Source organism: Lampetra planeri, chromosome 29 (assembly GCF_965212315.1).
Source record: "Lampetra planeri chromosome 29, kcLamPlan1.2.h2, whole genome shotgun sequence".
NCBI lineage: Eukaryota > Metazoa > Chordata > Hyperoartia > Petromyzontiformes > Petromyzontidae > Lampetra > Lampetra planeri.
Window position 1 is genome coordinate 1618248 of NC_136135.1, and position 14771 is coordinate 1633018.

General features: G+C 54.7%; 1 protein-coding gene across 6 annotated transcripts in view; it reads right to left on the reverse strand.

Annotated features, from left to right (window-relative positions):
- The window catches only part of LOC144728557 (uncharacterized), a 96331-nt gene that overhangs the window by 10134 nt on the left and 71426 nt on the right, over positions 1-14771 (reverse strand). For 3 of the 6 annotated variants that reach the window (XM_078608067.1, XM_078608071.1, XM_078608070.1), the window contains 10 exons: positions 6275-6424; positions 5028-5130; positions 4595-4739; positions 4372-4454; positions 3872-3979; positions 2541-2686; positions 1833-1938; positions 1449-1727; positions 697-866; positions 53-130 (listed from right to left, as the gene is read on the reverse strand). In XM_078608067.1, coding sequence (XP_078464193.1) covers positions 53-130; positions 697-866; positions 1449-1727; positions 1833-1938; positions 2541-2686; positions 3872-3979; positions 4372-4454; positions 4595-4739; positions 5028-5130; positions 6275-6424 — 1368 coding nt within the window. Of the gene's footprint in view, positions 1-52; positions 131-696; positions 867-1448; positions 1768-1832; positions 1939-2540; positions 2687-3871; positions 3980-4371; positions 4455-4594; positions 4740-5027; positions 5131-6274; positions 6425-9540; positions 12055-14771 lie in introns of those variants that run through there. The other 3 variants (XM_078608072.1, XM_078608068.1, XM_078608069.1) reach the window with 3 other exon arrangements.

Consider the following 14771-nt stretch of genomic DNA (forward strand, 5'->3'; position numbering starts at 1 on the left):
TGTGTGCGTGTGCGCGTGCATGTGTGTCCCCAAGCCCTCGAACTAGGCATACCCTCCGTACTATGCAGCGAGGTCAGTGACTCCTCGCTCTTTGCCGACCTCAGGCTCCCGCGTTCAGACCGCACCAGACCTACGGGTGGGGGGCGGACACGGGAACGCAGAGGTAAAGCCGCACGGAGATCAACGATCCAAGCCGCGGTCGAACTCCCAAAGGCCACGTGCGGCTCGTGCAGCGGGGATTGTGAAGCATAATTATTCTGACTTGCTGGGTTCTCCCGTCGACGCCCGGCAAAGTTTCAATGGAAGCGTCATGTCTACGGGAAAACTCCGGTTATCGCGGGGTGATGTGAGGGACCAACCACCTACACCCGGATCCAGTAGTCCGTGGTGGCCGTCACTTGGTTGTGTTTTTGTTTGATAAAACCCGATTCAAAAGCTTCTTAACTCACAGGGTACTTGAAAATTAAACGAATTAACTGAAATTGATTTGCACGGCTGACTACGTACGGTGCGAATCGGAGATGGGGGGGGAAGGGACAACAAACAACAGACTCAACACAATCAGCAGTTATCTGGGGTTTGGACTGCAGATAATCCCGGATAACTGGAGTCCTCGCTCGTATAACCCCGGGGTAAATTTTTTTTTAAAAACACCCCGAGGTAACTGGATGCCGGGGCGTCAGGATTGAATCTCACCGGGGAAGGTGGAGCACTGCGTGGAGGTGGACGCCGGCTCACTCGGGTTGCGCTGCAGCTTGCGCCTCGTGGCGCCGCCGCCCCTGCCCAGCTGGAAGAAGGTGCGCCAGCTTCCGCCGCCGGGCATGCGCTTGCCCTTGCCCCCCGCCGGTCCGGCCCACATTTGCCTCCTGCCGGCACCAGCGTCAAGGGGTCAGGGAGGCAGAGGTTAGGGGTCGTCGGTCGACGGAGTGAGCGACCCCTCCTTAATCGAGGTACAAAGAATCGCATTGGATATCATCGCCGCCATATAAAAGAAAATATATTGGCGAGTGCATTGCCCGAATAGCTTTACCCCTCCACCCAGAATGCAGTTCTACGTTCGAATGTATCTATCTGAATTGACATCATTTAGTGAGTTTCGCTTAAGTTATCGAGGTCACGAAAAACAAAGCAGTTTGACTGTAACGAGACACACATTTCTCTCGGTGGCAGAGCAAGCGAGGTGGTGTTTCGAGGTCAATTGAAGGCATCCCATGGACTGATATCGAACACAAAGGGCTTGCACTGCTCTGCGAGAGATCCGAATGCATTCTCCAAGTCATTCAAAGACAACGATCGGGAGAGGGATAAACAAATGCAAGTATCAATTTAAAAGAGGTTCAACCTAACGGTTGCATCGCTCGTCAACGCGTTGCGCGTTCACGTCCTTCTCTCTCCATCACCATCCCCACCCCGACGCGCGGCACCACCGCCGCCCCCCCGCTACTCACCTCTCGCCGTGCATGTCCAGCACCGGCGTGGCCTCGGCCGCCATCTCCCACGCCCGCCCGCCCTCCGGCGTAGCGGCCGAGGGGAGGCCGCTCGCTCCGCCAGCGCCGACGACGACGGCGGTGGCAGAGCCACCGGGCGTCAGCGGGGCGGGCGACGCGTGCGGGGCGGCAGCGGCGGCAATGGCGGCGGCGGTGGCGGCGGCGGCGCCGGCGGTGGCGGCAGCAACGTCCCTCCGCGCTTGGGCCTCCTCCAGGCTCAGCAGTTTGGTGGACGAGGAGCTGACGAGGAGAGACTTAGGCCTCGGTACGGAAGCGCGACCTGTAACCGAACGAGCGAATTAATAAACGCGGAGTTCTCCCGACGCGCGCGCTCTTGGGCTGTACCGCATGTTTTGCGACTTGTCCGGCATTACGTCCGACGTTTCGCGCCACGAGCCGCCATCAAAATCCATGCAGCCGCTCGTGAATAGTGCAGGTTTCTCAACCGTCCCTGCGCGGCAGAACCCCCGAAAACATACGCACAATGTGGGGAGCGTAATCGCGGCGCTGAGACTCCCAAAGCCGCGAGGCTGCCGACGTGGCCGACAGATGACAGTGCGGCAATTGAGTCCATGTGTGCGGCGGACTTCTCCCTGTGCTATCCCTCTCAATCGTGAGGTTTCGGCGGCTACTTCGTTTTTTTATTTTTTTGCACAGTAAACCAAAATGCCGCTTCATTTTGAAGAGCATTGGTCAAGCGTTCCAATTACGAACCCTTATGAATGACGTTTTGGGTTTTACGGACACAGTAATGATGTCGTTTATATGAAAGAACGGGGCGCTTCCAATCAGCGCATAAACAACTCCTTTCACTTTCCCCTCTCACTCCTACGATTCACTCCTTCCGTGCAACACAGGCGCACTTTCGTGAAAGCTTCCCAGTCGACACCTAAACGTCGGGGGGCCGACGCGGGGCCGACGCCGGTCCAACCGCGGTGCCAACGTTGGCCCAACGTTGCCACGTTTGCCCGGGTGTGCCGCCACGAGAATGAGGGCGCGCGCGCTGACGGAGGCAGCCGACGGCTACGGCAGCGGCGAGACGCGAGTGGTCACCTGCGTTGTCGCGCACGATGGACGAGAAGCGGTCGCTGAACAGCACCTCCGTGTGGTTCAGCAGAAACTCCACCACCACGGACTGCATGCGCACCTCCATGAACGCCATCGTGCTGTTATAGCCCGCCATCTCGATCGTCTGCGTCCTGAAAGGCGCAGGCAAGTCGCCGTAAACGGCGGTGGTGGTGGTGGTGTTGCTGTTGTTGCTGTTGTTGGCGACGGTAGCGGTGGTTGTGATGTTGATGGTTGTGGTTGTGGGGAGCGGTGGTGTAGCGGTTACCGTGCTGCGCTACGAACCCGGCAACCCGAGTTCGATTCTCGCTCAAGGCCAACACCAGTGACGAATTATCTGAACCAGTCCTGAGCCTCCCCTAGGTAGACTTAGCCTCAAATGAGTACCTGGTCCAGTGCATAAACATTGCCACTCGGGAGACAAAGGGGGTCGGGCGTGGAGTTGGTCACCCACCCCCCTCGTGTGCCCGTGATGGCGTTCATAGGTGCTCGCTAACAGCACTTGCCCCAACAGGCTATACGGGGGATCTTTGTCTTTGTGAATGTGGTGGTCATTGTGAAGGTTATGTTGATGGTGGTGGCAAATAAACTTTAGTTTTTGGCTTCCTGGTCTTTAGGAAACTCTTGATGTATTTATGTGAACAACTTTATAGAGAACCCAAAATTGCGTAAATTATTTGTTAATGTGCATTGGCAGTGGTACACAAGCACAATTAACATGAAAGGTCATTTTCATCAACAACACTACCTTCAAAAAATATATCTATATACATATAGAATAGGCAACATTTCTGGCAATAACCCTTCTTCATAGCACGTAAAAATGATAATTGTGCATGTACATGGGTTGTATTAAAGTGGATATTCATTACTCTGAGATAAGTGGTGGGTTTTTTTATTAGAATGTTTATTTAATGGAGTATAAATATCACGGAAAAATGTATAAGCTATGATGAACACTTGTGTGGCTGAAATTTATTGATAAATACTTACATTTAGGTTACATAGACCAAAGATGTGTGTGTTTTGAGGCCTAAAACCACACCTGAAGCTTATTCGTTCGGAAAATGTATCTGGTACAAACTGGTAGTGATTGTGTTGATGCTGGCGGTGGAGGAAGTGGTCGTGATTGTGGTGATTCTGGTGGTGATGGAGGCAGTGGTAGCGATGGTAGTCATGCCGGTGGTGATGGAGGCAGTGATTGTGTTGATGCCAGTATGATGGAGGCAGTGGTAGCGATGGTGGTGATGCCAATGGGGACTGAAACCGGTGGCGTTGGTGACACTGGAGGCGCCGGCAGTAGCCGTGCCGATTTTTACCGGAGCAGGTTGGGCGCCCACACGATGGCCAGGTTCTTGCTGTGCATGCCCGTCTTGTCGCTATGCAACGCCAGGGCCCACAGGTGCTTCATCAGGTACTCCAGCGTCCTGCAGAGGCCAGAGAAACGCACGGCCACGTCCCGCACGTCAGCACTCGCGTCAACGGGTCGCTGGCGCCCGACCGTGCGTGGCTGGTCAACGGGGCTCGCAAGGTGCGCACGTTGACCATTGGTCAACGGGGCTTTGTCACGCAGTCCAATCTCGACCCCCGAAATGTGCAGAGGGCCAGAGAGCTCGACGGGAGTTTGACGCTCGCTCGCCAGCCTGGCTGCATTTCCCGCTCGCCTGCGGTTCTCCTCCCACCTCCTCCAATTCGTTGTCGCCTCTTCGAGAGTGAGCGAATTCCGTGCGGCGGGTTACAAAGTATCAAATTATTATGAAATTATTTAATTGTGGGCAACGGCACGCGCCCGGGCGGTCGCCCGTGCGTGCGCGCGTACCTGTAGTGTGGTGGCGGTAGCTGCTGGATGGCGTCGTGGATCTTCACGAGTTTGTCCTCTTCCGTCGGGGAAGTCATCGCCTCCTGCGCCGTCAGACGGAACCACTCATCACCGACGGGAGCCGCGCAACAACAAAAACGGCGGCGGCGTAACAAAAGGCGCGTCAACGCGCCAAACCCTCGCCCCCACTCCGCCCCCCCCCGAGGGCCGAGTGCACGCTCACCGAGAACTTGTCGTACAGCTGGTAGGTGAGCAGGGGGTTTGGCAGCTCGCGGAAGTAGAGCTTGCAGAGCGAGCTCACGCAGTGGATGTCCTGCAGGAACGCCTCCTTCATGAGGTCAGGCACGTGCTCCGAGTCGAACTCATGCCTGTGTGGGAGGGTGGGCGAGGGGGGGGGAGAGTAAGGGCTCGGCCTCGCCGCAGATCAACTGCCAAGGGGTGCCTGGTACCGGGTCAAACTCTGGATGGGTGAACACCGAGTGATCTACGTGATCATAATGAGCCACGGCCTATCCACTGCTAGATGGAGGTCTCCTCGTCGCTGTCCGCGTGCCCCACGGCTCCGTGGTGCTGCAGGCTATATCACTCATGCACGCAAACTGAGCCCGCCCTCCTGGTGCTGGTGCCGGGAGACGAGTTTCGCCGCGCGTCCTCACCGTAACTTCTGGATGTTGGAGGCGACCCCGGAGAGGCGGTAGATGCCATCCACGATGCCATGCCTCTCGATGAACTCGGCACAGCTTTTCACCACCTGCGGGACTGCGAGCGGACACGACCGAGCGATCACTCGCGACTCCGCACCACACGGGAATAACCCGCCGCCGCATTTCTAGGAGGCTCAACTTGGACCGCAATATGAGCTGGCAACCCCTCCCCACATCTGTCAACCCCCAGCCCCCCCTTCCTCTCATAGGCCCTACCGACCGGTAATCAGGTGGCCCCGCCCACTAATCTTGGCTCCGCACACTAACCAGGTGGCCGCCGCCCACTAACCAGGTAGCCCCTGCCCACGAACCAGGTGGTCCCGCCCACTAACCAGGTGGCCCCCGCCCACTAACCAGGTAGCCCACCCACCACTCTGGTCGCTCTGCCCGTTATCCTCATCATGAGTCGAGCACGTGGCCATAATCTTTCTATCCAGGGACAAAAGCCCGATAATAAATGTTGTCCAGATGCCTTGGACGACGTGCGAGTACCCACACTTGACCCCCACCACACAGATTTAAAACATTTTCCCATCCATTACATCAACTGCCACGCCGGGAGATCGAATCGGAGCGGCCACCCGAGAGACATGCACGCCCAGGGTGCTCACCACCGTCACTCCACCAGGGTGGAGGCGGCGGTAGCCTCACAGTCATCGGGCACCGGAACCGCTAATGGGGTCGTGTAGCCGTTACAGCCAGTTTGACCTGCGAGCCAGCTCTCGCTTCGGAGACGAGGGCAGTGCCGGATTCTCCTAGTAGCAAAAGTAGCGACATATGGAGCAGCTACATGTGTAGTAGCGACATATGTAGTAGCTACGGGCCTCGCATTAACTTTCAAGGGCCCCGCGCTAAATGCTTTCAAGCTATCAATTCCGGTTGAGTGATTCTGCACTTGCACTGTTACTATAGTACTATACTGCATTCAACTTTTATGAACGACTGGGTGTTTAAGGTTAGCGATTTGTCGTATTATCTGGCTGTATAGGAAATGAAAAAATACAATTACTTTACTATGCAAGTAAAAAAATGTGTGTTTTAATATTTGTGTCTTTTAATTTAGGGCCCTTTATAACATATGCTACAGGCCCCGCACTACCTTAATCCGGCACTGGGCCAGAGGGGTTGGTGGATCACGCGGGGATGGGTGGGGGGTGGGAGAGGGCTGGATAGGCTCCCGGCCGACGGGCGACGCTCACCGTCGTGCGCCGAGTTGAGCAGGTACTCCCCCAGGTCGCAGCCGAAGACCCGCTCGCGCAGAATCCCGCGCTGCTTCAGCCGCTGCTTGGACGGTCGCGACTTCATGAAGGATCTGAGGAAGGTGATGAGCTTCCCGTGCTTCTTGGACACTGCGACGGGAGGGGCGGGGGCGGTGCCGGCGGGTGAGACGCGACGAGCACGGCGGGAAAGGCGACGGAGGACAGCGAGGGGGAGAGCAAAGGGGGACGTCGGGAGACGACGGGAGGTCCAGACGGCAAGCGGCAACGCGAGTCAGAAGGCGACACGATAAGAGGCACGGCGATGTACAACATCGTTGCCTCCGTACAATACACATCAGGAGACGGCGAGGGGCAGCAGGCGAACGTGAACGGCGGGACGGGCGACGAGAGCTCAACGCGGCCGCACGCAACACGGCGAGGATGTGTTGGAGAAAACCGAACGAGGGGGGCGACCAGACGCGACGCGCAGGGAGACGCTCTGTCGCGCGCCGTGCGGACCGACGCCAGGGCGAAGCACCGTTGGCGAACACCTATTAGCCGGAGGCACGACGCACGCCCGACGGGTTTGTGCACGCACCATGGTAGCACGTACGTACGCACGCACGTACGTACGTACGTATTTTGAACATCTTTCGCACCGTACGTGGCCAACCGTGCTCAGCGGAGGTGCGGGGGAAGGACAAAAAACTAAACGTAAAAAAGCAGTTCTAAAGAAATTAGCAGACACCGCGATAGCCGCCTATTTTGGGCCGAGTCGATGAAGCGGTACGGAGGTCTAGTCCAAGGTCACAGAGGCCGGCTCCTCGTGTCGCGACGAAGCTACTTCCTGACAGGAGAGCCTCTTCTGTGTGTGTGTCTCAAGAACGTCATAGGGACTTCCTGCTCCGATGGAGAGTTGCCGCTGCGCTCAACCTCTCGTTCACAGCCCTGAGCCTCTGGCGGGAATTCCACGTTCCTACGGCAGCGGCGCCATCCTTCTCCGCAAAGCGGTAGCTATTTTACCGGCCTCCGTAGGGATAATGGGGTGAGTCAGCCCGAAAACCAGGATACGAACTCGCAGCCTTACGGCAGCGAGCCGGCTCGGCGACGGCGAAGGGGACGCCGGTGGCGGCGGCGAGATGTCGCTCACCGCGGAGATGGAGCGACGGTTAAGAGGCCGTGTAGCAGGGCGCGAGGCGGACTGCGGGCGGCATCGCAAGGGGCCGTGAGGAAACGGCGGCTGCGTAGCTTGGGGAACATTCGTCCAGCAGTGGATAGAAACCGATGGCTGGAGGTGTATGTGCATGTCCACGAGGGGCTTTTGAGACTAAAAGTATCTCTACCAAGGGAGCACTGGGTCGCAAATACCATACCTCCGATTAGCACGGTTGGCTACGTACGGTACATACAGCACGTATGTGATGAATGGGCAACGATACTAATTTGCAAGCTCTAACTATTGATCAGAAACAAACGAAAAAGCCGGTATTTTGTTGTCTCGAGGCTTTGAGCAAACCCTTTGCCCAACAAGACCGTTTTTCTCTCTAACAGCGTCACAACTTTACACGCAGGTGCCGTTCACGCTGGCTCATCTCCACGAGCGTCATCGTGCCCCCGAGTTGCACGCACGCACACAGACACAAGACCGACGGGCGGACGGACGGACACAAGGAGAGAGCTGACGCATTAAACAATTGCAACCTCGTCTGGAAAGCGCGCAGAAAAAACGGAGCGTGACGCCCGCACACCGGCTTCGGAAAGTCACACGGGCCGCCCCTTGCCTCACTTGTGGTGGAACAATCCGGCGCGAGCGCTCGGCACCCCCCCCTCCCTCACCGCTCACTGCCGGCGCTCGCCAAAGTGCGGTTCGCTGTTTGCCGAGTCGCTTGCAGGGGTGACTGGCGAGGAACAACCTCGGAGTCTTTATTGAACGTCCCAAAGTTGCCCGTCTTGTTCCCTCTCTCTTGCGCGCGCTCTCTCGCGCCCTTTAAGCCAATAAGTGGTGCTGCGCGTGTGGAATTTGCTCAGGTTCTTAACCCGAAGAGAATACGGTAAATGAAACGTAACCGAAGAAGTGGGCAAATAATTGAACGTCGTAGCCTCTAACCCGACTTTGAATTCCGCACGCCCGTCTGGCGGTGAAACACAAGTCGGCTACGGAAAGTTTTCCAGCGGCGATTTTAAAGCGAGCATTTTTACGAGGAGAAAATAACTTTTTTATTATCGTTACGATCGTTATCTTATTCTTTGGGTCTTTCGGTAAAGCCACGTAGATAGAAAAAATTATTTAAAAAATCACGACGTTTCGATCGCAACACAAGCAATCGTCATCATCGTGTTATATATTTTTTAATTTTTCTATTTACGTGGCTTTACCGAAATACCCAAAGAATATGAATTCCTGCAGTCACGAAAGCTTTAAGTCAAGATTTGATTGTTATCTTCATCGGCCAAGATCGATCCACTGCTGGATGAAGGGCCTCCCCGAGCCGCCGCCATCCGTCACGATGGTGCGACGGCAACACGAGGAGATTTCGTCGCTCCGTCTCCTCGTGAGACGTCCTCTCGGGGGGGGGGGGGTCACGTTCCATCCCCGTCGGCCGCCCCACTCCCCGTCAATTACCCTGAAATATCAGCCACTTCTGGCGTGGCAGTGCCATGCCATTAACCTGCCGCTAACCTGCGCACGTTCTCGAAGGGAACGTTAGTTTGAGTGCGTACAAATAAACAGCGTGTGCTTCGGCTGAAATGGCCAAATCAACATCGCCGCTGCTGCGGAGACCGAGCCCCCATTGTTAGGCACCGAATACCTCAGCACATTTTTTGGCAAAAAAAAAAAACCTGACGAACGTTGAACTTCCTCCGAGATCAAAATCTGGTCCCCGTGACTTTTTTTTATTTTTTTATTTTTTTTTCTCCGTGTAACTAATTAATCCTTGTTTTATTGCTACAAGGACCATGCGAGGCACACTTAATCCTCAACGTTTTTTTTGTTTATCCCATTCAACAATAAACCATAACCACGACGTCATAACTGTCATCGAAAGCAGCCTGCCACAAAGTTACGACATATTTTTTTAGATTTACAAATAAGTCTTTCCATTAAAAGAGAAAAAAACGTGAGTATTTTACAACTTATTTTTTACCCTCTGATCCTTAAAGGTCTACGGACAAACATCACCATGTGCCAGGCTAGGTGCACTTTGAGGTCAATGGCAAGTGCCCCGCCACTGAAGAAAGAAACCGTGAAACATCTTACGACTTACGTGACGCGTTGTCGTTTATCCGCCGATCCTAAACGTCCCACGGCAAACGGGGCCAGGTGTTCTCCTCGCTCCGCAGCAAGCGTGTCCACACGGCGTCGCCCACACAGGGGCAAGTTCCTACTCGCTCGCCGGGGCGATCTCCCTCGTGCGCCCTCTCGCTCTCAACTCGCTCACTCGCACGCCTGCTCAGAGATTCGCTCGCTCGCACGCCCGCACGCCCACTGACCCCGTGCGACTGTGCGCCAGACCGACCGGATTTAGCTGTTAAGTTGGCGAGCGCACGAGAAAAACCCGGAGCACCAACTCCGCACGGAACGGACCGGACCAAACTGGACCGGACTACAAACGCCGGTGACGGAAATCACCGAGTGGTCGCAAACAACTGTTCAGTTCCCCTTCTTGAGCGAGAACACCTCCCCCGCGCTCTGGGGCCCGACGTGTGCGTTAATGTTCTTTCTGCGTTGTACGTCATGCGTCAGCCTATACGCCTACGCAAGAACAAAAAAAAACGGAACACGTGCATTTTTGCCGGTGTTATTTTAAGGATCGCAGGCATGGTCCTTGAGTAAGAAACGAGTACGGGAAAAAAAGCTACAAGTTTGCCAAAGATTTTTTTGCCAAACATATTTGAGGAATGAGTCAAGGAATCAGTGAAATAAGGAAAGGAACAGGGGGGGATCGCCGATGCTGCTGCCACTGTAAAAGCAGAAGGGATCGAGCGGGAATGGGCAGGGCCAGGAACGACTGACTAGAGACGAGAGATGAGACTTGCCTCCGAAGTGGAGACCGAGAGAAGGGAAGAAGAAGGAGCGGCGGAGGAAGAGAGAGGAGGGGGCGGCGTCGGCGAAGCGACATCACAGAGCCCGGCGGTCACCACCGGGACAAGAGGGTTTGAGGAACAGGACCGAATGAAAGAGAACCGAGGTGGGGGGGGGGGCCTTTTCCCCGGCGGTGGGAAGTCACAACAGCGACGCCGCCAGCAACGTCAAGATGCAACTTAATGGGTGTCGTACCAAGAACATAAACAATGAGTCTTTGTTAAGCGCAGCCGAGTCCCGCGAGAGTCTCTCGAGATTCGTTTCCATCGGAGTCCCGCGTCGCACTGGGACCTTGAGCCAAATCCAGCTTTTTGAAGTTTGCTGTGCGTGTCATTGGGTAAAGAGAAGCCAGGGCGCTTGGAAAAAAACCCAACGACATGTGAGAAAGAATGCTCACAAGTCTGCCTCAAAGTAAACTCCTTGCTGTACTGCAGTATGTCCGCATAGCCAAGTGTCACACACGTCCGTTGTGATCAATTAATCGTCCGCACCCTGTGCAGTATGTGTGCAGTATGCGTGCAGTATGTGTGCAGTATGTGTGCAGTATGTGTGCAGTATACGTGCAGTATGTGTGCAGTATGCGTGCAGTATGTGTGCAGTATACGTGCAGTATGCGTGCAGTATGTGTGCAGTATGTGTGCAGTATGAGTGCAGTATGTGTGCAGTATGAGTGCAGTATGTGTGCAGTATGTGTGCACAGTGGTGTGAACCGCAGTGGTGTGAACTGTCGCATTGTTATAGACGTTCACAAATCCGAGCGCTTTCACGCACGGTCACGCGTTCTTAATCTCGCCTACATTCGCTCGCTCGCTCACGCCTATCAGAATATTTATTTATACTGGAGGAATCCGATGAGCTAAAAAGCTATTTTTTTTACAGATGCACCTAACGCGCAGCGACGCTTTCTCCCAGCAGTCAAATCAGTTTGCTCTTCATTTGTATCCGGTGACCTTTCTATGCGCGCCAATGGAACCGTCACTGTCTGTAGATGTTCAGACATCCGACCGTTTGACCCGGACCGATGCCTCAAGTCCTCAGCGAGTCAGATACGCGACGTCGCGTCGCACTTCACAAGCGGACACCAAAGACGATGGCTCCCAGCAGCCGACCGATTGCAGTGACGTCGCTCCAAGGGACGACTCGCTGGCAGTCGAGGCTAACGACAGAGAAGCCGTTACGATCCACCTGGCACCGGCACGCGAGCCGATTTCATTGCTCCGTCTCCTCAGCGGACATCTTCTCGGGTGCATTCCCTCCTTTGGCTGCCACTGCGTCGCTGCTCTTGACCTCTGGCCGTCACCAGCGACGTGTCCTGCCCAAGCCCGCTGACTTTTCTCGACAGTGAGCGACGTCATTAAACCTGGGTTATGTTTTATCTCTCTCTGCCTCTCTTTGTACTTGCAAGCGTGCAACTCTCCACGCATGTTTGTTCCATTGTTGTTGTTGTTGTTGTCTACCATGATTCTGAACCACGTGTTACAGACTTAAAGACTTCTCCACAAAGTGGTACCTATTGTACCAACCCCACAGAGGGGTGATGAGTCAAGCCCCAACTAGGATTTGAATCCTCAACCCCCCGTTTGCGAGCCACTGTGCCCTGCCACAGAGCCTGCTGGCGAGACAGCACTGCGTGGTACGTTGACCACAGAATACGCGCCGTCCGGTTAACCGTGAATGCCAACGATTACGTGACGTTGCGTGAAACGGGAGAGGCCACGTGCGCGACGTTGCAACCCGAATCTGATGAATCACTCGCGGATTTATCGGTCGGGGAAGTCGCATCGCAACGTCGGCCGCTGCCGGCGGGCTCGCGCCTTGTTGCAGGCCAGGTGCCGCCTTCACCCTGCCACAAGATGCGCCGCTGCAGGGGGGTGCGGTACAATCACGGAGCGATGTTGACGACCGCGGCGGCGACGATGAATTTCGGGTGGACGGTGGTGGAGGAGGAGGGGGTGAGTTCGGACTGCGGCCGACAACACAATCCCCGATCCCGTGCCGCCCCCCCTCCCCTCTCGTGCGGCGTCCATCAATGGCAGGAAGCCGGGTGCTGCAGGAGCTTCCTGTGTTTGGCTCGGCAACGCACGGGGGTCACTAATTATAACCGACGCCGTCCTTGTTCGCTCGCTCACCGAGACAAAGGTCCTCCCGGTTAGCCCGGCAGAAGCGGGCGTTGTTAGCGAGCGCCTATTAAACTCCTTGCACTGAGATGGTAATTGGGCCTGGCAAGCATTGCCGGGTGGATTGAGCCTTTGTTTCACAAGAACACATTTTCCCACAATGCAATGCCCCACCTCATAACTTTTCTTTTAATATAAATTAGTTAAATTTAGTAGGAATACTTGTTGACTATTGAAGAGTCTGTCTGATACTCAATAGCTACTATTAGTAGTCCAGTCCAAACAAGCAAACTAACAGACACACATACAGACACGACAAAACCCCCCATATCACCTGAATACACTTTTGGAGCAAGTGCTGTTAGCGAGCATCTATGAAGGCCGGTACGGCATACAAAGCATGGGTGGCCAACACCACGCCTGGCTGCCTTTGTCTCCCGAGTGGTGATGTTTATGCACTGCAGCAGGTACTCATTTGAGGCCGAGTCGACCTAGGGCAGGCCCAAGACCGGTTCAAATAATCGTCACTGATTTTAGCCATGAGCGGGAATCGAACCCCCGGCTCCCCGTGTTCGTAGCGAAGTGCGCTAACCACTGCGCCACCACTCCCCACACACACACGCACACAAAAATCGACGGGCATTCAAAAACGCATGCAAATTCGCATGACACACACAAGCGCGCGCGCACACACACACGCTAATTACGTAAGCGTGCTACAGTGCTTACATTAACTCTGTGTTTATCCTTCGCCCCGAGTGCGTTCGAACGCACGGACTCGGCGCAAACCTTTAAGGGGACGTGGCGCGATGCCCCCCCTCCCTTCCTCCCTCCCCCACGACTCTCAAAAAAAAACCTGCTTCAAGCCGGTGGTCACGGTCAAGGCCACGGAGGTCGAGTCGCGAAGCTTGCCAACTAACTTGGTGTGCCGTCCCCCGCGGTGCAGCTTGGCAAAGCGGTCTCCTGGGCGGCAGAGCGGCCGGCGGTGCGGTGATGATGCTCGCCGCCCCACGGCAAGTACCGCCCTGGGTTCGATTCCCAACTCGGGCGCCTTTCTGCGTGGAGTTTGTATGTTCTCTCTCTCCCCGTGTTCTGCATGGATTTTCCTTACGGGTTCTGCAGTTTCCTCCCATAAGTAAAAAAAAAAGACTACAATGTAACTGGCTTTGGCCAAAACGTCCCAATGCTTAAACATTGCCTGCAAATTAGTCAATTGAGATTACACAAAGCAACGTCTCCCTCTCAACCCCAACCCTTGACTGTGAAAAACTTGCAAGAGTTGAACCCGGGTTGTCGGGTTCGTAGCGTAGTGCACAACCACTGCACTCGCATACAAAGGCAAATATCCCCCATATAAGCCTTTAATCTACTTTTCGTGAAAAATAATGTTAGTGAGCACCTATGAAGGCTGGATTGGCACAAGAGGGGGTTGAGTGGTCAGCACCACGTCCGGCAGCCTTTGTCTCCCTACTGTCAACGTTTGCACATTGCACCGGGCTGAGTCGACCTAGGAGAAAATCGTCACGGTTTATTGGTCGTGAGCGGGAATCGAACTCGGGTCGCCGTGTTCGTAGCGCAGTGCGTCCCCCCCTCCCCCATCCCCACCCGACTGCGAAAAACTTGCAAGGACCCTCATGAAATAAGAGCCTTGAGACTCGACAAAGCTGCGGAATGATAATAACAATAAACAGGCCGCTGTAACACGGCGGGAGTTTCAGGGCGGGCGACGCTGCATCGTCGCCCTGCCTCTCACAAGGGTGACACAAGCAAGCTCATACCGACAGCTCCTGTGATAGGCCCTGCCGTGTCACGTGACCGAACGCACACGAAACCGGGGAGCTGTTAAGAATGATCCGGGCAAGTTTAACGCGAAGGATGTTCAAAATCGATGATAATTACGGTAATGCCACATATTTACCCAGGAAAGCCTCGCTGAGTCTCCAGACTTTTTGTTGTTGTATCAGAAAGGTTCCTGTAAACATTGCGATGTTTGGCTTCATGTGGGAGTCAACCCAAGGAAACCCACTACCTACGAATAGGGGTTCATCTTCTTGGTTCTTTCGGTAAAGTCACGTAGAAGGGAAGTAATAAAATAATAAAAATAAAACATAATAAAACAATTCTCACGACGTTTCGGCCACAACGCAAGCAGCCGTCCTCAGGCGAAGAATGAAACACCCCAAGCTTGGAGCGTATATTTAAGCTTTATTCTCTTACATCACACGCGTCTATACCGTACTATATACTTCCATAGGCAAAACCAACATTAAATTACATACTGTATTGCTATAAACCA